At 56.8% G+C, this 24,091-nt stretch overlaps 2 protein-coding genes across 5 annotated transcripts; one reads left to right on the forward strand and one right to left on the reverse strand.

Moving 5' to 3' along the window:
* Positions 1–612: 612 nt before the first annotated feature.
* Positions 613–3,852, reverse strand: NME4 (NME/NM23 nucleoside diphosphate kinase 4). The gene is made up of 5 exons (XM_052655326.1): positions 3,688–3,852; positions 2,050–2,183; positions 1,703–1,804; positions 1,494–1,606; positions 613–1,039 (listed from the first exon to the last, which is right to left on the reverse strand). The coding sequence occupies exons 1-5, from the start codon at positions 3,776–3,778 to the stop codon at positions 916–918; spliced, it is 564 nt and encodes a 187-aa protein (XP_052511286.1). The 5' UTR covers positions 3,779–3,852; the 3' UTR covers positions 613–915.
* Positions 3,260–24,091, forward strand: PGAP6 (post-GPI attachment to proteins 6). 4 transcript variants are annotated; one of them, XM_052655304.1, is made up of 13 exons: positions 3,260–3,472; positions 18,727–18,904; positions 18,986–19,178; positions 19,626–19,753; positions 19,914–20,182; positions 20,259–20,575; positions 20,966–21,056; positions 21,137–21,260; positions 21,653–21,789; positions 22,188–22,366; positions 22,438–22,584; positions 23,363–23,479; positions 23,743–24,091. In XM_052655304.1, the coding sequence occupies exons 3-13, from the start codon at positions 19,077–19,079 to the stop codon at positions 24,037–24,039; spliced, it is 1,908 nt and encodes a 635-aa protein (XP_052511264.1). In that variant the 5' UTR covers positions 3,260–3,472; positions 18,727–18,904; positions 18,986–19,076; the 3' UTR covers positions 24,040–24,091. The 4 variants fall into 4 exon arrangements, with proteins under 4 accessions (XP_052511264.1, XP_052511273.1, XP_052511257.1 ...); XM_052655289.1 differs by lacking the exon at positions 3,260–3,472 and adding an exon at positions 15,125–15,249; XM_052655313.1 differs by lacking the exon at positions 18,727–18,904.

A 24,091-nucleotide genomic window follows, 5' to 3' on the forward strand; every position in this document is an offset into this window, starting at 1 on the left:
GAAGGAGACTAGCGCCTAGGAAAATCACGGGAAACTAGGAAGGCCTTTTCCTTGCATGGCCAGCCCCAGGATCAGCTTCAAACATGACCCTTTCATGGCCAGTTAAAGGTCAGACCCTTCAACCGCGCCCTCAAGTGGAGGCACAGGGAGAAACCTGAGCGGGGAACCCAAGGCCAGCGTCATAAAGCAGGGAGAGGACCAGTCGGTCTCAGCAGGTGTAATGATATGCAGTATCCAGTACCTGTGACAAGTGCCTAGGGACACACCTGAGGACCAGGTGTGAAGAGTGATATCCAGTGTCAGTGTGGCCACCAGCCTTTCTGCCTTCGGGGCGGCTTCAGCTCCCTGCCTACCCCTTCCTGCTACTGTTCACAACTGCCTAGGGCTCCTCCTTGAGGGACAGCACAAGCTCTGTGGCTCAACTTGGAGCTCCCAGGTTACAGGCTGGAGGCTTCTGGACCTCTGCCTATCTCATACATTCAACAAAGTTCTTGATCTCCTGGTATGTGAGATGGTAAGCTTCATTTCTACTTTCAAGCTGCTTACAACTTTGAATAAGGCCTCATTGCCGCCTCGGAGATGGCAGGGGCCATAATGAGCACTCCACTCCCACACACAGCACAGTGAATTTTAATGTCCCCACTTTGGGGAAAGGACGGTCACACTACCAGCTTTTGGACCCCAAAGCTTGTCTGGCACTTTGGTTCAGAAAGGACTTGGTCCAGTCCCTTGCTGGCTTAATAAAAGGCACATAAAGTTTGTGGCTCAACCCATTCTGGGGCTGGAGTGGGGCAGAAGGTGGACAGGGAGGTGGTCTGGGACAGATGGGCAGAGCGTGGGTGTGAGCTCAAGTTCTTGTTGACAGAGGTAGCTGGTCCTGAGTGGATGCTGGGGTGACCGCAGGCGCCTGCGTGCTCAGGCTGCATAGATGCTGCTGAGGTGGCCTTCATCTGCCCAGTCCACCAGCTCACTGCTCTGGAACCACAGCTGGATCTCTCTCTGGGCCCTCTCCACGGAGTCGCTGGCATGGATGACATTCCTGTGCCAAGTGGCAGAGGTAGGGCACAGGCTTCAGCATGCACCTCAGATGTCCTAGGCACAGTCTGCCGATCCCCGACTGTCTAGGGGAGTAGGTGGGTGATGGTGCAGAGGGGCAAGGAAGAACAGAGGAGCTGGAAAACGGTTCCAGCCTGACCTCGGCATCTGTCCCGGGCCAACCCCTGGGGTGTCTGGAGGTAAAGTCAGGTGACAGACCGTGATGGCAGAGCACAGACACAACACAGGGAATGCTTTATCATCTCCTGTGTACATGAAAAGGTTTTTGAAAAATACTGCACTAGCCAACGTCAGGTTTGACATGCTACCATCAAGTTTTCTGGCTTCACTCTCCCCTGAGCAAGACACCCAAGCCCGGTGGATCTGCCTTGGGCACAGGCTGCCACCCTGAGCCCCGAGGGCACTGGGCCTCAGTTCCAAGTGGCTGAGTGTGTTACCTGCTGACGTGGGTGCTGAAGTCTCCCCGGATGGTGCCAGGGGCAGCCTTGGCGGAGTTGGTGTGGCCTATCATGGCCCTCGAGGTGCAGACCACATTGGGGCCTTCCCAGACCTGCAGCAGAGAGATAGAGGAGGTGGGGAAAGGCGGGGGTCACCCAGGGCTCAACCCAGGGCCCTCCACCCTCCCACCGCCACGGCCCCGCCATACCATGGCCACCACAGGGCCGGAACTCATGTAGCTGATGAGGGCTGGGTAGAAGGGCTTCCTCTGCAGATCATGGTAGTGCTCAGCAAGGATCCTCTCTGGGGCCTGGTGCATTGAGGGAATGTGTGAGAGGGAGCCCCACCGGGCACCAGGGCAGTGGTTGTGGCATCCTGACCTCAGGGCCCTCGGCAGACGACACTGACAAGGCCTGGTGCTCTAGCTACAGGAGCACAGGGCAGGCACTTCCCGCCCCTCCCCTTCTACTGCCAGCGCAAGGAGGCTGTCCTGATGCAGGGCTGAAAACAGCCCCCACCCCAGTCCCCTCACCCACAGGCGGAAAGCCCTGGTACCTGCAGCAACTTCATCCCCACCAGCTTGAAGCCCCTCCTCTCAAAGCGCTGGATCACGTCCCCAACTAGACGCCGCTGTACTCCGTCTGGCTTCACCGCAACCAGTGTCCGCTCCCGGGTCCAGGAGGGTCCTCCTGTAGAAGAGGGGGGCTCGGGGCTGCCACGGCCTCACCTTTCATGTCTCCTGGACCTGGGTTCCCTGCCAGGACCCAGGTGTCCCCTAGACTGCAGAGTTTGCCTCAACCAGAGCAGTCCTGGAGGGGAAAAGTATGGTGCCCACAGCCAGGACTGTCCAGCATGGTGGGCCCCTGGAGACTTCAGCCTGTCACAGGGGGCATGGCCCCACCCAGGCAGGCAGTGGGAGAAGCTGCCCATGATGGAGCTGGTGCCCCTGAGATGCCACACTGGCAAGAAAGTACAAGTCCTGATGTTCACGCCTGTACTTCGGGGAGCCAGCGTAGACACTGTCTGCACCCCCAAACTGCCACATCAGAAGGGACCCAGCGTCCATTTTCTGGGTCTGAGGTGAAATAACGGCAGGGACCAGGGAGAGTGAAAAGCACTTTCCCACTAGGTGGGTCACAGGGAGAGAGAGGGACCTGGGGATTGAGAAAGGGGGAGGGGTCCCTGTCTGCAGCCAGGGAGACAGGAGGGCTCCTCCTCTGACACCTTCCTTGGCCAGGCTGCTGGTGGGGTTTCAAGGCAGGAAGGACACTTGAAACCTAGTGTCCTAAAGTCAACGCTGCCCCAGCCCTCCTCCTCCGGGGGTGACACTGCCAGAGAGACCCCCAGTGTCATCACCCTCCTACCGCCTAACACTTCCAGAGTTAGGCTGACCCTTGGCATTGGGTCTAGGGTCAAGTGTACTCTGGAAAAGGGCCCAGACCCTGGATTGGTGGCTAAGTCCTGCAGAGAGGGAGGAGAGAACTGGAGAAGAGACGAGCTGCCAGGTCCAGAAGAGCCAGTGTCCCTGGGGGCATCTGCATCTGCCTTCCCAGCCCCAGGAGGGGTTGAGGAGCAGGGGTGCCCACCAGGTACCTTCAATGCCTTGCACTGCAGGAAGGGCCCCATCCTTATTCGTTCCCCCAAAGCCCAGTCCCTAGGGGCCCTGCTGTCCAGCCTGGCCTACTGCCAGCTGGCTCCTGCCTCGGAAGATGGCAATTTACCCTTGCCAGCATTGCAACGCCAGGACTCTGGAAGCGTCCGAGGGCCAGCTGCTAGGGCGGAGGACCCCCCGGAAACCTTCAAGGCTCCAGGCAGGGATACGCCAGGAGGAAAGACGCCTCAGGATAGGAGTGTTCGTTTGCTGAGAATGACCCCACGCAGGAGCCCTGGGCCCGCTGGGATCCCAGCCAGCACAAAGCAGGCTTCTGGTTTCCTCCTGCTCCGGAGCCCTCGGACCCCCTGCCCCGAGCAAGGTGAGGTGAGTGGGGCCGTGGGGGCCTGGGTGGGAGTGAGCGGTGACGGCAGCGGTGAGCGCTGGAGCCCCGCGGGGCAGGAACCCCAGGGGCGCGACTCTCCAGCCTGCCTGCTCCGGGGCCTTCGGCCCCCGCGCCGAGGCCGCACGTGCGTCAGCCAAGGCCGGCGGCCCCTCGACCCGCTCCACCCCGCACGTGGCCGCCAGGCGGGCGGACTCACCCGAGCAGGAGCGCGCGAGCAGGCTGGGGTCCAGGGCCCGCGCGCCGCACAGCAGCCCCCGCAGCCCTGCGAGCCCGGAGAGGCCGCGCATGACTCCCAGCCGCCGGCGCCGGCTGAGCGCGCAGGGGAGAGGGTCCTGGGAAGAGGGGGAGGGGCGGAGGGAGGGGGAGGCGGGAGAGAAAGAAACTGGGGGAAAGGGTGAAAGGAGGGAGGCGGGAGGAGGCCGCAGGGGTGGAGGGAGAGAGGGAGGCGGGTTGGGGGAAGGAGAGGGAGGGGAAGGAGTCGAGGGAGGGCAAGAGGCCCCAGGCTTCTGCGCCAGGGCTCCTCCCCCTCCCCCCCTGCACCCCGCACTCCGCACACCCCCGCACCTCCCCCCAGACGCTGTTTCACTCGAGTGGACTTGGGAAGTGTCTAATGTCAATTTCTGTTAAAATCAGAAGAAAAAAGGAATAATGGTGATGAACCCAGCACGGATCGTGTTCGTCTTTATATCAACGCAGTCCTTAAGTATGTTGAGTTCATGCAGGTCCTCCTGCGTCTGTCTTGGCCTGCACCCATGTCCTGGAAGCAGGGCCGGCTTCTGGGCTGAGGGGGTGCGGGGGCGCGGATGCTCCCACCTGGGTCTGAGTTTCCTTCTGAAATGACACCCTGAGCTGGGAGGATGGACCTGCATGGTCAGGCAAGGTTCGGCAGGGCATCCAGGCATTTGGATGGGGAAAAATCCCACCTTTATTCTCAACTGGCCTGGAAAGGGAGGAATTTAGCTTTACTGAAACACCTTGCGATGCTTGTGAATTGATCATAAACAGAAATCACAGATATTCTCATTTATAGTACAGTTCAGGTTAAAAGGTGGCAGCTTACTATTTGAATTTTGAGATCCACGGGATCTAACGTAATGAGTTTTTAAAAAAACATACGTACTTTAAATTTTGTTTTTTAAGCTGTGATATTTGTTTATTTGATCACACCACCGCTGTGTGTGGGATCTTAGTTTCTACCCCAGGGATTAAACCTAGGCCCCTGGCATTGAAAGTACAGAGTCTCAACCACTGGACTGCCGTGGAAGTCCCCATATATATTTCTGTGTGTTGTGTGGATGGAGTTTTTTTCTTAGTTTCATTTTCAATTGTTGATTCCAAGAGTGTAAAAGTACAGTTGAGTGTTGTACGTAGATCTTGTATCCAGAAACTTTGCTGAATTCATTTATTAGTTCTAATAGTTGCTTACTGGATTTTTCAGGATTTTGTATACACAAGGTTCCCCAATTTAGATGCCTTTTGTTTCATTTTATTAATGAATTGCTCTGGCTGGAAACTCCGGAGGGGAGAAACATGGTGACCACAGCCAGGATCTCCAGAAAAACACTGAATACAAGAGACCCGCTTTTTCCACTTTCTTAACATGGGACAGGATTGTTTTGAAATCTTTTTTCTTTCTTAGTACGGACACTTACAGCTATAAATTTCCTTCTAAACACTGTATTAACTGTATTCCATTTGTTTTTGTATGTCTTCATTTTCTTTCATCTCAAAGTATTTTCTTTAATATTTACTTTTATTATTTTTTTATTTGGTTGTGCTGGCTCTTAGTTGTGGCATGCGGGATCTTTAGTTGCAGCGCGTGGAATCTAGTTTCCTGACCAAGGATTGAACCCAGGGCCCCTACATTGGGAGTGCAGAGTCTTAGTCTTTGGACCACCAGGGAAGTCCCTCTTTCTTTTTTTTTTAATTGATTGATTTCTTACTGTGTTGGGTCTTAGTTGCACACTTGTGATCTTTGTTGTGGGCTTCTCTCTAGTTGTGGCATGGGCTCCAGACCCCATGGTCTCTGTCATTTGCGGCACACGGGCTTAGATCCCCCCTGGCTGTGGGATCTTACTTCCCTGAACAGGGATTCAACCCACATACCCTGCATTGCAAGGTGGATTTTTTTTTTTTTTTTCTGCACTGGGAGTTCATTGCTGCCTGCAGGCTTTCTCTTGTTTTTCGGTCAGGAAGTTGTGTTAACTCTTTGCAACCCTATGGACTGCAGCACGCCAGGCTCGTCTCTCCACTATCTCTTGGAGTTTGCTCAGATTCGTGTCCATTAAGTCAGTGATGCTATCTAACCATCTCATCCTCTGCTGCCCCCTTCTCCTTTTGCCTTCAATCTTTCCCAGAATCAGGGTCTTTTCCACTGAGTCAGCTCTTCACATCAGGTGGCCTGATACTTCCTTAGCACTCAGCCTTCTTTATAGTCCAACTCTCACACCCATACATGACTACTGGAAAAACCGTAGCTTTGACTTTGTTGGCAAAGTGATATCTTTGCTTTTTAATATAATGTCTAGGTTTGTCATAGTTTTCTTTCCAAGAAGCAAGCATCTTTTAATTTCATGGCTGCAGTCACCGTCTGCAGTGGTTTTGGAGCCCAAGAGAATAAAATTTGTCACTGCTTTCACTTTCCCCCTTCTGTTTGCCATGAAGTTATGGTCCCAGATTCCATTATTTTGGTTTCTTTAATGTTGTGTTTTAAGCTAACTTTTTCACTCTCCTCTTTCACCCTCATCAAGAGGCTCTTTAGTTCCTCCTTGCTTTCTTCCATTAGACTGGTATCAGCAGCGTATCTGAGGCTGTTGATGTTTCTCCCAGTTTTCTCTAGCTGCAGCAGATAGGGGCCCCTCTTTGTTGCGGTAACAGGCTCTAGGTCTTGGGCTCGGTAGTTGTGGCCCATGGGCTTAGTCGCTCTGCGGCATGTGGGATCATCCTGGGCCGGCAGTTGAGCCTGTGTCTCGCTTGACTTGAAGTCCCTTACAGTACTGTCTGATTCCACTTTTGATTTCGTATACTCTAAAAACGGCAAGTCAGGACTTCCCTGGTGGTCCAGTGGTTAAGAATCCACCTGCCCTGTCAATGCAGGGGACACAGATTCAACCCCTGGTGCAGGAAGGTTCCACATGCTGCGGGGCAGCTAAGCCCACGCACCACATCTCAGAGTGTGCGCCCTGGAGCCCGCACTCTGCAACAAGGGAAGCCACCACACTGCAATGAACACAGACTCCTGGTTGCCAGGGCTTAGGAGCTGGAAAGGATGAAGACTCAGGGCACAGAGGATTTTCAAGGCAATGAGACCACCCTGAATGACGCTATAATGGTAGATACATGTCATTACTGTATGTGTGTGTTTGTCACTCAGTCGTGTCTGACTCTTTGTGACTCTATGGACTGTAGCCCACCAGGCTACTCTGTTCCAGGGATTCTCCAGGCAAGAATATGGGAGTGGGTTGCCATTCCCTTCTCCAGGGGATCTTCCTGACCCAGGGATCGAACTCCTGCATTGTGGGCAGATTCTTTATTTGTCATTTGTCCGAACCTCCCAGAAGTGCACCACCAAGACGGAAGCCTAATGTAACCATGGACTGTGGATGACTCATGGTGTAGATTCATCAGCTGTAGCTACCGTACCACATGGTCTGGTGGGGATGCTGATGGTGGGGGAGGTTGTGCATGTTTGGGAGCAAGGGGTGTTTGCAAACTGTACATTCTGCTTAATTTTGCTGTGAATCGAAAACTTCTCAGAAATAAGATCTGTTAAATACACACACACAAGGACTTCCTTGATGCTCCAGTGACTGATATATGCCCCCAGTGCGGAGGGCATGAGTTCATTCCCTGATCAGGGACTTAGATCCCACATGCTGCAACTAAGGGTTCACATGCCACAATATAGACTGAAGATCCTGCGTGCTGCAACTAAGACCTGGCACAGCCAAAATAAATAAAATAAAAATTTTTTTAAAGTACACGCACACACACACACATAGACCATGAAGAAAGAAAAAGACAAGTCACAGGACAGGAAAGAATGTTTCCGTCGCCTAAAAACCATGCAAATCTAGGGTTCCATGACCAGAGATCAGTGAGTAAAAGACCAATGACCCAAGAAGCACAGCGAATAGTTGAAGATTCATTTCCCCAAAGAGGAATTCCAAACACCCAGTAAACAGTGCAAAAGTGATCAGCCTCAGGAGTAATCAGAGAAACGCAAATGAAGATGGCACAAATCTCCAAGTCTGAAAATTCCAAATATTTAGTGATAGTGTAGCCCATTGAGAAGCCAACGGCACCCCACTCCAGTACTCTTGCCTGGAAGATCCCATGGATGGAGGAGCCTGGTAGGCTGCAGTCCATGGGGTCGCTAAGAGTCGGACACGACTGAGCGACTTCACTTTCACTTTTCACTTTCATGCATCGGAGAAGGAAATGGCAACCCACTCCAGTGTTCTTGCCTGGAGAATCCCAGGGACGGGGGAGCCTGGTGGGCTGCCATCTATGGGGTCGCACAGAGTTGGACACGACTGATGCGACTTAGCAGCAGCAGCAGCCCATTGAGACTCCTCACTGCTGGTGAGACTCTCAACTGATCAAACACAGTTAGGTGAACAGCATGGAACTGTCAAGAAAGGGAAAAGACAAACTACAGAGTTGAGAAAATATTTGCAACTCATATATCTGATCAGAATTTACAAAGAACTTTTGTAAGTCAACAACAGTCAACTGCTCAGCCCACATCCTTCTATAACCCCCTCTCTTGCCCTTGAAGTGTGGACTGCACCCAGTGACAAGGAGGAAACAGCAGGAGAGGGTCTGGTCATCAATCGTCAAGGTGACCTCACCTCCCCTTCCCCCTCACTTGCTGCCCCATGGGATGAGGAACACGTGTCTCTGGCCAACAACCAGTGTGGACCTGAGGCCACAGCCATGGATGCAAGTTTAGAACCAAATCCTACCCCAAAGAGTTGCAAGGAGTCAGACATGGCTGAGCACAAACACACACACACAGGGACATTGATGTGGTGAGTCAAATCTCCTATTTTATTATTTGTTTTGTGTTTGCCCTCTCTGATGTATATTCTCTTTCTCCTTTGCTGACCTTTCTGGATTAAATTAATATTTTAAAATATCATTTAATGTATTTATTGGCCTTTTAGGTATTCCTTGACCTGGGGGTATATGTGCATGCTAAGCCATGTCTGATTCTTTGTGACTGCGTGGGGCGCCTCAGTCCATGGGATTTTCCAGGCAAGAATACTGGAATGGGTTGCCATAACCTTCTCCAGGGGGTCTTCCCAGCCAGGGATAGACACCTCCACCCCATTTCTCGTGCCCCCTGTATTGCAGGCAATTTCTTTACCACTGAACCATCTGGGAAGCCCCGACCTAGGGTTATAGCTCAGCATTATTTTATATGAGTTGCTCTGCTGCTGCTGCTGCTAAGTCACCTCGCTCGTTCCTGACTCTGTGCGACTCCATAGATGGCAGCCTACCAGGCTCCTCTGTCCCTGGGATTCTCCAGGCAAGAATGCTGGAGTGGGGTGCCATTTCCTTCTCCATTGGTTGCTCTAGGGATTGTTAATTACATTCTTAACATTTCACAGACTATTTAGAATTTATATTGTGCCATTTCATGTAAGATGCAGGCATTTTGCAACCACGTAGGTCTATTTTCTCCCTCCCCCATTCTATCTGCTCCATTGTTTCTGAGAAGTCATTCATTGTTTGAACTGTTATTCCCTTGAATGTCATTTTTCTCTGGGTGCTTTCAATACTTTCTCTTTTTGTTTGGTTTTCAGGAGTTGACTGTGATGTGTTTGGCTGTGATTTTCTTTTACACATTCTTCTTAGGACACACTGAACTGCTTGAATCTGTAAATTAACGTCTTTCACCAGATTTCATGTTTTTTCCTGCCTCATTCTCTTCTGTCCTCTTGGAATTCCCCATTTAGGCATATTAGACTTCTCATTCCTCCTTGGATCACTGCCAGGGGAGCCAGGGTGGATGGCTTATTCTAGGAGCAGGGGTCCCAGGAGGCTTACCCCTATTTTGCCACCCCAGGGAAGCTGGTGGGGGGTGCCAAGGGGGAGCCTGCAACCAGAGCTGACACTAGAGCCTCCTGTCCGGGCAACCATCTTCTGCCCTTGTCGCCCTGTCACTCTCCGCTGGAAGGGGAGCAGGATTCACCGAGGTCACCATGCCCCATTGCCGCTGGACCGTGTCCCCGGCTCAGTGGGTGCCAAGAGCTCTGAGAGCAGCTCCTGTGCCCTTCACCTCCTGGTTCCTCAGTGCCCAGCACCCAGGACAGGGAGCAATCATTAACCAGATAAAATGGGGACACAGGAGAACTACATGCTGCACTCTAGGAAAAATAACTTGCATTTAAGTATAATTTTAAGTATATGAGCCTCCTAAAAGTTTTGATGGGAAAATGATCCTTTATGAAATGATAATAATAGATGGTAGTTGGAGTTAAGAAAAACTTTGTCTCAGTGAAACAAAGATGCAGAAACTCTATTTGTTCCCCAAAGTTCTGGGGAAGCTATTCCTCTTGGCCCTGCATATCTGGGTGCCCTGGTCTAGGTCATGCTGACACGTGGGGGCACAGGGAGGAAGAGAAAGAGAAACCGCTTGCATCCCAACCCCGCCCACATGGGGACACTCCGCTCCCTGCCTGAGGAAGCCTGCAGTGGGCTGAGCTGACAGGACACCCGGTCTGTAGAGCACGGGACTGTTTCCAACCTGGGCCTGGCACACAGGAGGAGCCTGGGCTGAACTGGGGGTGGTGGGGGAGCAGGGGGCGGGGGTACTGAGGGCCCCAGCCTTTCCCAGTGTGCGCAGGGCTGAGCGCCGACCTAAACTGGAAGGGCAGCCGTGGGAGCGAGGCCGGCTGGCGCTGGCACTGGGCCCAGGATGGCGGCACTGCTGGCCTGGGCTAAGCGGGGAGGAAGGACGGAGGGGAGACCCAAGAGATGAGACAGGCAGGGGGCTTCAGGAGGGGCGGGCACCGTCTTCTCTCCTTTGTGGGAAATATGTCTTTCCCTGGGTGGGCGGGCGGGCAGCCGTCCACTCAGTCCACCTCATGGAGCCGGCGAGGGCCTCTGAGGGTGTCCCAGCCTGGAAATGGGCTGTATCCAGCAACTCGGTCCATAAAAGCAATGCAGGGGATGCAGTTTCCATCCCTGGTCCGGGAAGATCCCACAGGCTGTGGAGCCACTAAGCCCAGACTCCACAACTGCAGTAAGCCCGTGCAGGAAAACCCATCTGTGGGAAAACTGTGTGAAAATTCCTGAGATATCCAGGTCCTTGTCTATACACTGTCCCCTCACAGAGCCCCAAGGGTCCACAATCATAGACACCTGTGTGGCCAGTGTTGCAGCCAAGCGTTTCAGGAAACAAACTCACTCAGAAGGACAATGCAGATAGTGGAGTGCAGTTTATTACACCGGCGGGCCCAAGGCAGAGTCTCCTCTTAGCCAAGAACCCCGACCAGTTTTTGTGAAAACCTTATATACCCTAAGTGTATGTGCCCAAACCCACCTCCCCAAATTCCCTGAAACTAGTCTGAACAAAGGAAAGATACAATCAAAGTTAACCGGTGACTCATATGCCTTAAGCCTAGGTAGTTAACAGTGGACAGTAATCAATAGGTCTGTGATCATATCCCAATAAGCATAATATAATATATGATTCTATTTGGTTACACAGATAATTAGGGTATTCTTTTAGGCAATGGAGAGTCTAGGTACGAGTCCTAGGGTTCTTCCATCTGGGGGGTCTGGTTTTCCAGTTGGTATGTCATTTCCATAGATACTGGGCATAGAGCTCAAAGTCCACAGTCCGACCCATGAGGGAGTCCTGCTTTCAAGATGGAGCCTGTTCTGTCTGTTTCCTCCTTCACCAGCACCCCTGTAAGCACGGGTCCCCATTTCCAGTACATTTCAGTGTTGCCGCCGATACCTTCAGGAGCAGCTCACAGTGCAGCCACAGAGGGTAAGTGCCTGCTCCCTCGCCCGAGAGGGGACAGGGTGTCTTGTCTTCCCTTGTGGTCCGTTTGCCTGCTAGTGGACCAGCTGCGTCTTTCTGGTCGTCTCCTGTCGATTGCCAGGGTGCGGGGTGTTTCCAGTGTCTTCTTTCCTTCTGGGCTCTTTTTGAAGGAGGAAACAGACAGAGATGGACACCATCTTGGCCCAGGCTTCGAACATTAGGCTACATGCATGTTCACTTTCCCAGTGGACTCTGAACTTTGTGCCCGGGGTCTATAGAAATGGCATATCAATGGAAAACCAGACCCCAGATAAAAGAGCCTCAGGACTTGTACTTGGACTCCCCGTTGCCTGAAAGAATATGCTAATTATCTCTGTAACAGAACAAAGTGGTAAATTCTATTATGTTTATTGGGATATGACCACAGGCCTGTTGATAAATATTGACTGTTTATTTAGTCTTGTGACACAAGAATCATGGGTTAACTTTGATCATATCTATTTCTTTGTCCAGACTAGTTTCGAGGAATTTGAGGAGGTGGATTTGAGCAAGTACACTTAGGGTATACAAGGGTTTCACAAAAACTGGTTGGGGTCCTTGGCTAAGAGGAGACTCTGCCTTGGGCCAGCCGGTGTAATAAACTGCACTCCACTGTCTGCACTGTCCTTCTGAGTGAGTTTGTTTCCCAGAACGCGTGGCTACAGTATTTTCTTAAGTGTGTGAATTCCCTTTCTATTTCAGGTGGGTTCACCTTTTATCACTTGCACAGCACATGATTCCTTCCACTTGGCTTGATGACGTGGATCCTTTTTCCTTTTACCCATTTTACAACTACATAACGTTTTTTAAATGAATCTGTTTTTTAATTTTTTGGCTGTGCCGGCTGTTGTTGCTGCACAGGGGCTTTCTCCAGTTGCGGCAAGCAGGGCGGCTCCTCTCTGTCGCGGAGCACGGCCTTGGGCTTCTCCTGTTGCTCTAGGTTACGTGGGCTTCAGTAGTTGCTCCACAGTATGTGTGATCTCCCTGGACCGGGGATGGAACCTGTGAGCCCTGCACTGGCAGGCAGAGTCTTACCCAGTGAACTACCAGAGAAGTTCCACTCAACATTTTTTAAAGTGTAGTCAAATAAGTAAGCTTTTCTTCATGTTCCCCAGTTCTTTATCTTGCTTAAGAAAGGCTTTCCCATACCTGTATTCTAAGGGACGTGTTCTAGGTTCTTTTTAATATTTTTATTGTTTTATTCTTGACAGATGATAACCTCGAATTTTCCATGTACTGTGAGGTAGGATACAGAAACCTCCTACCACAGGGCCTGTTGCCATCTTCAAGTGAGGCCCCCAGGTGGGCCGTTTTTATTCTAAAGACTCGTGTTACTCAGCAGAGATCTCTGATTCTGGTCCATCTGCAAGTTCCCCAGCCCCGCAGCTCCCTGCCTCAGACGAAGCACAGACACGTCCCCTCCTGCCTGTTGGGGAGCTTGGTGCTGGAGTCTCACTGAGATAACCCTCAGAGCGGGTAGGGCTGGGGGCGCCGCTGAGCCCAGCCTGGGGCAGGGATCGGTCTCAGATGGTACAGTCCTCGGGGCTCAGTGCTAAGCACAGCTGCTGTCCCTGCATGATCTGGGTCAGTACAGTGCACTAAAATCGAAGCTCAGCAAAATTCTTAATTGGTCTGTCTCTTTGAATTGAGAACCTGGGAGCCCCCAGCAGCCCTGGGTGAAGAGGCCCTGCCCAGATTGCAGAGGAATAAATAAGAGTTCACACCTGGGGCTTTCTCCTCCCCCCTCACCTTACCTCATCCTTCCCTTCCCCCCAGCCTCCAGTGGCACTGGGCTCCAGGGGTCAGCTTCTCCTCCCTCCAGACTGGTAAATCCACAAACACAGAGACACATATACACTGAAATTCAAAAAATTCAAACAGATAGAACCCCTCCTCCCAGTCCTCAGCCACTAGCTTCCCTTCCTGCACCAACTGCTGAATGCTTCTAGGCATTCTCCACCTTTGAGACATGCAATTTTTTTTTTTTTCCTACAAAAAGTGGAGCTTTCTGAACACATTATTCTGCCCTTTCCTTTTTTCTGCTAATGGTCCTCCTGCTAGACCATTCCAACCAGTACACAGAGCTTCTGGATTTTCAGCCCACTGGATCAGTGTTTATACCGTCACAGCATTTGAATCTCCATCTGGGTACCCATGATTCAAATGCCCCTTTCTCTCATGACAGGTATCTGGGCGCAGGCTGCACTCATGCAAGCTCATGCTTCCGCGACCATCTGTGCAGGGAAAATGCACAGCAGTGGCAGGGTGAGTCTCCCAGAGGCTCAGCAAACCTAGGAAAGTTTGGGTGCCACAATCAGCTTGTTGCAGATCTTTTAGGTCAAAGAAAAAAGGCCTCCAGGTGCTTTTCATTTTGCGTTTCTCTAAGGAGGGAAATTTGCATATCCTTTGCAGGAATCTTCTCCAGTGGTTTCCTTATTGGTATTTCCTTATTGGTATTGGTGGTTTCCTTGTTGGTGTTTCTTATTTATCTGTAGGAACTCTTTATTGTTAGTAATCTCAGTAGGATCTCCTTGTGATGCAAGTCCAAGAGTCCTCCAGTTTGAGGCTTCCTTTTTTGAGTTTGTTGCAGTTTTGCACTTAGCTGAATTTCTCAGTCTTGCCTTTAGTCTCCTGGGTCATATTTAGAAAATTCTTCGCTTCCCCTAAACGCTAAAAGTTTCCTTAAGTTCTCTGGAGTCCCTTCACCGTTTCCTCTTCATGCTGAAATCTTTAATCTGTTGGAACAGACCCCGGGGTCAAGGGCGAGGAGTGACTCGCACCACCGACGCGAATCGCCACCTTCACAGTGTGCAAAATATGTGCAGGAGCCTCTTCATCTTTCCATGAAAGTGTTTTTCACCCACACTCCTAGCGCCTTTGTGGTGTGGCGCGCCGGGAGGCCCGCCGGGGAGTCCAGATCCGGGAGGCGGGAGCGGCCGCCGGCGGGCCGGTCCTCCCGCCGCGCCCAACCAGTCACGCAGCGACCCGGGTGCCCCCAGACACATGTGGGGCGCTCTGCGGCCGCCCCGAATCTCCTGCGCATTCCAAGCCACGCAGCACCATTTCTGCCTCAGAACCAAGACCCCCGCGGTCCTCTGGGTCCGGCGCCACCTTCTGCCCCCACTCCGCCCCCCGTGTGCCGCGACCCTGCACCGCATGCTGCCCCGCCTCCGCTACTCTGCGCGCAGTGGAGGACCCGCGTTCCCGCTCAGTCCTGACCCACCTCTGACCTGTTTTCCTAGCGCGCGCTCTTGGTCCACGGGACGCCCCCAGCCCCGCGTCGCACCCCGCCTCGTGTCACCCTTCCTCGCCCCACGCCACCGCCCCGCGTCGCCCCTCTGTCCCGCATCCTCCTTCCGATCGCCTTCCATGCGCGCCCCCCGCGCAGCTCTGCACCCAGAGCCCGTCTCCGTCCGGGCTCCGGCGGGGCGGGGCCTCACAGGCGGAAGTGCCCGGGGCGCCGGTGGCCGGGACCTGCCCGGAGGATGGGAGCCTTGGGCAGAGGCGGCGGCGGGGGCCGCAGTGGCGGCGGTGGCTGCCCGGGCGGCGGCGGGGGCGGGCGGCCTGGTGCGCGGGCCGGGTAGCGCCTGGCCGAGCGCGGAGCCATGCGCGGGACTGGGACTGGGACCGGGGGCGCGGCGGTGGCGGTGGCGATGTCGCTGCTGCTGCTGCTGCTCTCTCGGTCCCCGCCTGCCGCCGCTGGCGACGGCAAAAAGAGCGGTAAGCGAGCGCGGACCCGCGGGCCCCATCCCCGGGGCGCGGGCCGGGGCGCGGGGTGTGGGGGGGAAGAGGCCGGTGGGGGGCGGGTCTGGGATTGTGACTCACCTGGGGACACCTGTGCGTTCACCTGGCAGGGACGTAGGCCTCAAGTCCCCACGCCGTGTTGGGGGCGCAGGGCGCCCCCTTGGAGGGCGCCGAGTGTGAGAGCGATCGGATAGAAAGGACGCCCTCTCCCCCTCCTCTGTGCCCAGGGCCAGGTTCGGCCAGACTGTCCCCTTGGAGCAAGCTCTCGCTTCCTTCCTCCTCCCCCTCCTCCCAACGCGTTCTGGCCGGGTAGGACCTTCGGGCACCGGGGTGGGGTTGAGCGGCCCAGGGGGGACTCTCCTGGGACTCCAAGGGCTGCGGTGGGAGTGCGAGTTCCTAGGAGGAAACCTTGGGCAGTGGGGTTCCAGGATGCCATCTGGTCTGGGAGGGGCAGAGTTGGAGAAAGTTGCTTAGATCCTGGGGTCACAGCCAAGTGCGTGTCATGGCTTCGCCTCTCCCGCAGTGACCACTACCCCAGTGCAGTCACTTTCAACAGCTGGCCTTGCTCGTTGTCCCCAGGACGCTCATAGGCCAGAGTGGTTCAGAGAAATGGGCACCTCTTTGCTGTTTGGGAACTTCGGCTCCCGGTGACAAAGGCTCAAGGGGGTGGCTAGATCAGAAGGTGCTGCTGGGCGCCTGGGGTTGCTGAGTAAACTACCTGACTTCTGTGGCCTTGGGGTCTCTGATGGCCTGCTGGCGGGCCTGGGAGGGCCCAGATGCCCCAGGAGGCAGTAGGCAGCTTATCCAGCACAGCATGGGGCTGGCTCCCAGCCCATCCCCGCCCTCCTCTGAGATCTTGCTCCTCCAAGCTCCTGTTTCTCTGAGGGCTGTGCCTCTGGTTTCTGAGCCTGGCTTAGCTTGAAGTGAAAGGCAGTTTCCCCAAGGCTGGCCCCTGATGAAAGCACTCCGCCGGGGACTGCCACCCCTATTTTCTCCTTTTCTTCCTTCTCCCGGGTCAGGGCTAGGTAAAGAGTCATTGGTAGGGAGATGGAAAACCTGGGGCAGCGCTCCCCTCCCGGGCCTGCTGAACGGATCCTACTTTCTGTGTGATCCTGGCATCTGGGGTCTCTGGGTGGGCAGGGTCTCTGCACTGGGTGCCTGTGCTGGTTTGGAGGATGTACGAGAGGATCCCCTTACTAGGGTCCCCAGACAGGCTCAGGGACTTTCTTTCTCCCACCCGCAACCCTGTGTCCTTGGAGGGGGTTGTGGTAGAGCAAGTGTGCCTGTGGCTGGTGCTTCCTGATACTGGAAATGTGACTTCCACATCTGGCTCGGATGTGTGAATGGCCTGGTACATTCACCAAGAAAATGGAGTGGGCCTCTTGGGCAGGGAGGTCGGGGTGCAGGACTGGGGATGGGATGGAGGGGCTGGGTGGCCTGGGAGTGGGAGGTCTTATCTCTTGTGCACCCTGAGGAGACTTTACAACCACCACTGAATTGCAGGTGTCCAGGGCTGGTGGGGGAGCCAGAGGACCCAGCCCCTCTCAGGCCAGGGGGCTGCACGCCACAGCTGGACCTCCCCTGCCTGGCCATATCGAGCAGCTGGGTGCTCGGCAGCTGGCTGACTGTTTCTCTAAGGCCCTGTGAGCCCATGGTGGTGGCAGTGGGGGGATGGTGCAGCAGCCTCAGGAAAAAGTTTATATTAGTTCAGTGGCTCCTAGTCTCTTAGCACTCAGGCCACAGCCGGCAGTTGGAACCTGGTGATCAGCAGATACCTGGAAAGCCGGGTGCTTGTGCTGTGTGTTGCCTACCCCTGCCCAGCCCCCCATACTGGGCTCCTGGGAGCTCAGATGGCTTTGCAAGTGGCCTGCTATCTCTTTTCAAGGTGCTTCCATGGGAGTCAGGAGGCTGGCAAGACAGCCAGCTGCTCACCTGGTTCCCTCACCTGCTCACCTGGCCCACCTGGAGGGGCCCCGGGCTTTCTGCTGGGATTGTGTGGGTTGCTACCCTCCTAGTGGGGCAGGGGGAGGAGAGGGTGGCCCCACCCTGCTGTGTTCACAGTGCATTTCTTTCCAAAGCACTTTAACATCCATTAACCATGGAGGGAGGGGCAGCTGAAGGGAGGTGCTGTCCTACTCGGCCAACTCAGGAAGCTGGGCCCAGAGAGGGGAAGGGACGGTCAAGGTCACTCCGGAACAAGGCCTGAGCTGGCAGTGGGGCAGTGCTTCCTGCTGAGTAGCCCAGGCACCTCCTTAGTCACCTTTAGACAGAGCACCGAGGCGTGCCTGTTCTTGGCAGGCCCAAGAGCATTCTTACCCACTCGTGGGGCAGGTGGTTATGCCGTGGGCCCCAGACACGAGGTTGTACTGGGTAGTGCACTCTCCTAGGAGGGTCCTAATCCAGGGTTGGGTCTCCAGAGACCTTTAGAGCTGGTTTGGAAAGGCTGGTGTGACAGGAGGGGCCTCGGGTGACAACTTGCAGAGGGTGTTGGGGAGAGGAGCCATGGAGGTGAGGGGCTGGGAGACACTGCCAGGGCTGGGGAGCTCCGGGGTGGGAGCTAGCCTGTGTGCTGCCAACCCCTGCTTTGTCCCTGTGCCACTCTGCAGGGGCTTGTGCCCACTGAAGCAGCCGCTCCAGCCTAGGTGCTCCCCTCAACCCCCTGCAACACACACACAGGTTCTCTGCTCGCCTCCGGTCTGGGTGAGGGGGGACAGTGGCTCTTCCTGTACCCCAAATCATGGTCTGAGCAGGCAGCCAGCCTCCGGACCTGGTTGCCCTGCCCTGTCCACTGCAACCAGGACCAGAGATCCTAGCCCTGGGGAGACTCAGTGGCGGTAGGGGTGTGTCCCGGCCTCCAGTGCCCAGGGCAGATGGGAGAAGGGATGCGGCTCCCACCTTGACTTCTTCCTGTGCCTTTCACCCTCCATCCCTCAGCCCCAGGTGTGCCAGGGCTGCGGTGGGGGGAGGGGGGCCTGGGGGCTGTGAGCAGTGTGGAGAGGAACAGCCCTCTGAGGGGGGGCTCTTCCTGCTTCTGAGGTCTGAGGTACTTGACCTCATGTTGACCCAACATTTGATTGGTGTTGGGGCCTGTGGGACTTGTTGATTGGGGTTGCCTGGTGGGTGGGATGCAGAGATCTGGGGGACTGAGCCTGTGAGCTGGAGGTTGCTGGCAGTGCTGCAGGGATTGGGAAGATGGATGTGCAGACGTGGGTGAGAACGTGATTCCTGAGTGAAAGCTTCTGAGCCCCAGCCTTCACCAGGGGCTCGAGGGCAACAGTGACTTTTCCCAGGTTGGGGTTGGTGTGCCAGGCATCCCAGGGGCTCCATGGCTCCCCTGACTGCTTCTCTGAGGCCAGGCCAGGCAGAAGGGCCTCCGCCCTCCACCTCTCTCCATCTTGTCCCCTGGGGAGGGCTCCCAGGCTCCCTGGCCGCCTGACAGTGCCTTCTCTGCAGACTCCAGGCTGGTGTCCGAGCAGTTCTCCCAGGCCCCGCAGAAGCTGGCCTCCTACAACTGGTACGGCAGCGCCCGGCTCTTCCACTTCCGTGTGCCCCCGGACACGGTGCTGCTGCACTGGCTGCTGCAGGTCACCCGGGGCAGCGGCCCCGCCTGCAGCAACGTGGAGACCACCGTGTAGGTGCCAGCCTGCTCGCTGCCTGCTGCTGGAGCCGCCGAGGGCCACACCTGAGACCCCCTTGCTCTCCCTGCCTCCAGGTACTTCCGCTATGGCGCCCCTCCTGTGATCAACCCACTGGGGACCAGCTTCGCCAACAATACCTCCGTGCAGCCCTCCTTCCTCCTCAAGATGCTGCAGGACAACGCCTCTTTCAATGTCTCCTACCCAGCACCTGGGGACTGGTTTGTGGCCGCCCACCTGCCCCCCTCCTCCCATAAGATTGAGGTGAAGGTAAGGGCACTCCCTCTGGGGATGAGGGACAGCACCGCCCAGTGCACAAATGACTGGTCCCTGCTATTCACCTCCTTAGGGCTGACGTTGCTCAGGGCTCTGCTGCCCAGCCCTGCCCCCTCTCTGGGCCAGCCCCGGCCGCTCTGGACCAGTCATTCCCACTCAGTCCATCCCTTCCTCTCTGGGCCAGCCCCGCCCCATCTGCTCCAACCCCGCCCCCTCTGGGCCGGCCCTACACCATCTACTCCAACCCCGCCCCCTCTGGGCCAGTCTCGCCCATCTGCTCCAATCCTGCCCGCTCTGGTCCAGTCACGCCCCCTAGGTCCAGCCCCGCCCCTCCGGGCCAGCCTCGCCCCATCTGCTCCAACCCCGCCCCCTCCGGGCCAGCCCCGCCCCTCCGGGCCAGCCCTCCCCCACCTTCTTTCCCTGTACCTGCTCTCTCCTCAGGACTTTATTCCCACCTGTGCCTACATCTTCCAGCCGGACATGCTGGTCGTGAGAGTGGTTGAGATGTCCATCCTGAAGCCTGACGTGCCCCTCCCACTAGTCCTCCTCTCCCAGCCCAGCTACCTCAAGTAAGTGCAGGCTTGCTGGAGTGGGCAGCCCTGCTGTCCTCAGGGCAGGTGAAAAGGTGGGCGGTCCAGATCTTGGCCCCCACCCTGGAATTTAAGCTTGGGTTCGGGGGGCGGGCTGGAGCTGCAGAGCCCAAGTGAGGCCGTGTCCCCTTGGCTGCAGAGTCTTCGTCCCCAAGCACACCCAGGAGCTGCGGCTGGAGCTGCAGGGCTGTGTGTCCAATGGGAGCCTGGGCTGCCCTGTGCACCTCACCGTGGGCTCCGCCACCCTGCCGGGAAACTTCCAGAAGGTGCTCACTTGCAGCGACCCGACCACGGCCTGCCGCCTGCTGCTGCCCTCACCACCCTGGGAACGGTGGATGCAAGTGACGGCCAAGAGCCTGGCAGGGCCCCGCGTGTTGGTGACGTTTAGTGCTGTGGCTGCCCTCACAGGTGAGCTGTTGGGGAGGTGGCTGTGCCCCCTCCACCACCAGGCCTGCCTCCACTGAGCCCCTTGTGGTCCTGACAGCCTGCAGACCGTGGACTGTGAACCTCCAGCACCTTCTGAATAGCTCAGACCAAAGCAGCAACGCCTCCACGGGCACGCCGCTCCCGAGCCCCAACACCCAGGACCTGGACCAGAGTGGCAAGGCGGGCAGTGGCCCCTTCTGCTTCAGGAACTTCCCCATCCTGCGGGAAGACATGGATGTGGTGTCCGTGCGCTTCCGGCCCCTGGACAGGGTCTCGGTGCTCGTGCAGTCGGACGTGCCCTCGGTGATGCAACTGCACCTCAACACGGGCATGGACAGTGGGGGCTCCCTCAGTATCTCCGTGAGCATCAACCAGGTACCCTGGTCCTCGAGGTCGGGTCGGGATTGGGACCCAGGGCCTGGGGCTCAGACCTTCCTGGGGTGCAAGGACTGCTGAGGCCTTCCTGTGCCCACTTTGCCATGGAGATTGGGTCGGGGTGGCCTTTCTGGCAACAGTGAGCCTGGCAGGGCATCGGGCTGGCATAGGTGCCAACTGAGAAACAGGAGGCCTGTCCCAGGGGCAGCGGGTCCCTGTTGGCAGGCCTGGGGCTTCATGGGGGCAAGGAGCTGAGGCTGGGGCCCTTGGCCTGGAGGGGGTGGTCCTGGTGGGCCCTAAGCCAGTGGGAGCCACAGAGAATAGCACTTAGCACCAGAGGTGAGCGTGAGGTGGAGGCTGGGGACTGACCCTGTTCGGCCTCCCTTCCAGACTGTGATTGCCAACAACACTTCGGTGGTGGCCTGTGTGACCGCCGGCTCGCCCTTCCTCAGCTTCAACACTTCGCTCAACTGCACCACAGGTACTGGCAGGCGCATCCAGCCCAGGGACCGGCGGGCATCTGGCTGCCTCTGACTGGGCCTTCCCACTCCCTCCCTGCAGCCTTCTTCCAGGGTTACCCCTTGTCCCTGAGTGCCTCGTCTCCCACGGCCAACCTCAGCATCCCCTACCCGGAGACAGACAACTGGTACCTCTCCCTGCAGGTCCTCTGCCCTGAGAGGCCTGAGTGAGTAAACTTGGGGGCAGGTGGCCAAGTGGTTGTGCTCAGGCCTGTGGATGGGGCTGCCTGCATCCCAGTTTTGGGGGTGACCTGTCTTCCTCCAGCAGTGCCGGGTCAGTTGCCTCCTGTGGGGTCCCCCTCTCCCCCCAGCCACTGCTCCCGTGGCAGCTCCGAGAGCAAGGACACGAGCGGGGATGCTGGTCCCAGCCCCAGGCATGCGGGGGCTCAGGCGGGCAGGGAGAGGGCGTCCAGGCCTTGCAGAGCCCCTTGTGGTTATAGTCCTCTGGGGCCCAGGGGCCTCAGCTCTGAGTTCAGGTGTCCAAGACCCTCTGGGAGCTCCAGAGGGGGGCTGGCCAGCAGACCTCCGCAGCCAGCCTTCCTGGGGCCCCTCCTCGCAGGGAGTGTGTGCAGGCCTCAGTCCTTGTGGAGACCACCTTGTACTTGGTGCCTTGCCTTAACGACTGCGGACCCTACGGCCAGTGCCTTCTGCTGCGCAGACACGGCTACCTGTATGCGGGCTGCAGCTGCAGGGCAGGTAGGGATGGTCCATCAGGCGCCTTCCGCCTGTGCCCATGGACCCCAGCCCCGGGCCTCTTTCTGGCAGCCACCCCAGCTTGGCCAAGGTTGGAGGGCGCCCCGAAGAGCGAGGGCCACTGCCTCCTTCCCTGGCCTGCCATGCCCTGCAACCCCTGTGTGGGCTCACAGAGGCACCCCTGGAGATGGGACTGCTTTCTGGTCTTGGTTTCCCCTGCTCACACCTGCCCACACTGGCCTCCATTTGCCCACACCTGTCCTCTCCCGCTGTGGGGTGAGGAAGGGTTTTGTCCTCAAGGCCCTGGGCATGGAGTAGGCCCTGAGGTTCCTGAGCAGCCACTGCCTGGCCTGGCTGCACTGGCCCGGCCTTGGCACCCACAGTGCTGCGCTGGCCCACAGGCTGGCGTGGGTGGAGCTGCACAGACAACAGCACGGCCCAGACTCTGGCCCAGCAGAAGGTAGCCACCCTCCTGCTCACCCTGAGCAACCTCCTGTTCCTGGCCCCTATCGCCATCTCCGTGCACCGCTGCCTTCTGGTGGAGGCCTCAGTCTATGCCTACACCATGTTCTTCTCCACGGTAAGCCCGCCCGCTCCCCGGGGCTGGGGGGAGGCGGGAGGCTGGGCTGTCGCTCACCACTCGGCCCACAGTTCTACCACGCCTGCGATCAGCCGGGCGGCGCTGTGCTCTGCATCCTCAACTACGACACGCTGCAGTACTGCGACTTCCTGGGCTCCGGAGTGTCCATCTGGGTCACTGTCCTCTCCATGGCCCGGCTGAAGGCGTCCCTGAAATACGTGAGTGACCTCTTGATGCCTGGGTCTGGGTCCTGGGAGAGTGGAGGCCCTTGTGCACAGCGTGTCAAGCGAGACACCAGAAAGGGGGTTCCCACTGCCCTTGGAAACCTCGTTCTGACCAATCGCCTACTGGGAGAGGTGCCTCCAGCTGTGAAGGGACTGTGCTGGCTGCTCGGAGGGTGCCAGGAAAGGAGGTGGTGGGCAGGGTTAAGCCAGGCCTCATCCAGAGAGGAGGCCTGGAGCCCCAGACCTGGACCAGACCTCCCCGAGAAGCGGCCAGCTCTGCTCCTGGAGTCCCTGTACTGAGGACACTTCAGGGCTTGGCTGCTGGAGATACGTGCCCTGGACAAGTCCATGCTTCAGAAACTCCCTTGTGGGGAGCTTTCTGGTGGCCCAGTGTTTCAAACTCTGTGCTTTCACTACCCTGGGTCCAGGTTGATCCCTGGTTGGGGAACTAAGATCCCACAAGTTATGCAGCATAGCCCAAAAGAGCAACAACAACAAAAACTGCATTAGAAATACACCTGTGGATGGACCTGAGGGACCGGTGGATCCCAGCAGTGTGGGAGCTGGGAGAGGAGTACCTCCTCCCCACCAGCAGAGTAGGACACAGGCTGCCAGTTTCTGCAGGGGGGCTGGCAGGAGTGCTGGGGGCGATGAGGGGACATAGGGATGACCAGCAGGCCCACACCGCCTGCTCCTGCTGGACCTTGTGCCATCAAAGATAGCCTGGCCTAGGGCTCCCATGACCCCACCATCATCCCTGTGTTTCGCCCAGGTCCTCTTTATCCTGGGCACTCTGATCTTCGCCATGTCCTTGCAGCTGGACCGCAGGGCCGCCTGGAACACGATGGGGCCTTGCCTCTTTGCCATCGTGGTCATGGTTACCATGTGGGTAAGGACCTGGGGCAGGCAGGGTTCCTGCTCAGACCCCCTCCCCTGGAAGTTGGGGTACAAGAGTGTGGGCTCCCCATACATGCTCACCCTGTGAGGACAGAGTGTGGCCCCTCGTTCCATCCATGTTCTCGTTCCTGGGTCCATGTTCTCTCGTTCCTGGGTCCATGTTCTCCACACCCGCTGAGGGCTGCCAGCAGCAAGCCACAGGGGCCCCGAGATGTGAGCGCAGCCCCGTGCAGATGCCTGTGTGGTTTCCTCCAGGTGTACCGCTGCGGCCGCCGGCGCCACTGCTACCCCCCCTCCTGGCAGCGCTGGGTCTTCTACCTCCTGCCCGGCCTCTCCATGGCTGCTCTGGCCCTCAGCATCTATGTTTCCATGATGACCAGTGAAAACTATTACTACACCCACAGCATCTGGCACATGCTGCTGGCAGGGAGCGCAGCCTTCCTGCTGCCGCCAAGGGACCAGCACGCCGAGCCCTGGGCCTGCGCCCAGAAGCTCAGCTGCCGCTACGAAATCTGCAAGAACCACCGGGACGAGCTATACACAGTGACGTGACAGCCGCCGTGGGGGGCACCTGCAGCTCTGCTGATCCCTCCAGCCACAGGGG

The sequence above is a fragment of the Budorcas taxicolor genome, chromosome 2 (genome assembly GCF_023091745.1).
Source record: "Budorcas taxicolor isolate Tak-1 chromosome 2, Takin1.1, whole genome shotgun sequence".
NCBI classification, from domain to species: Eukaryota; Metazoa; Chordata; class Mammalia; order Artiodactyla; family Bovidae; genus Budorcas; species Budorcas taxicolor.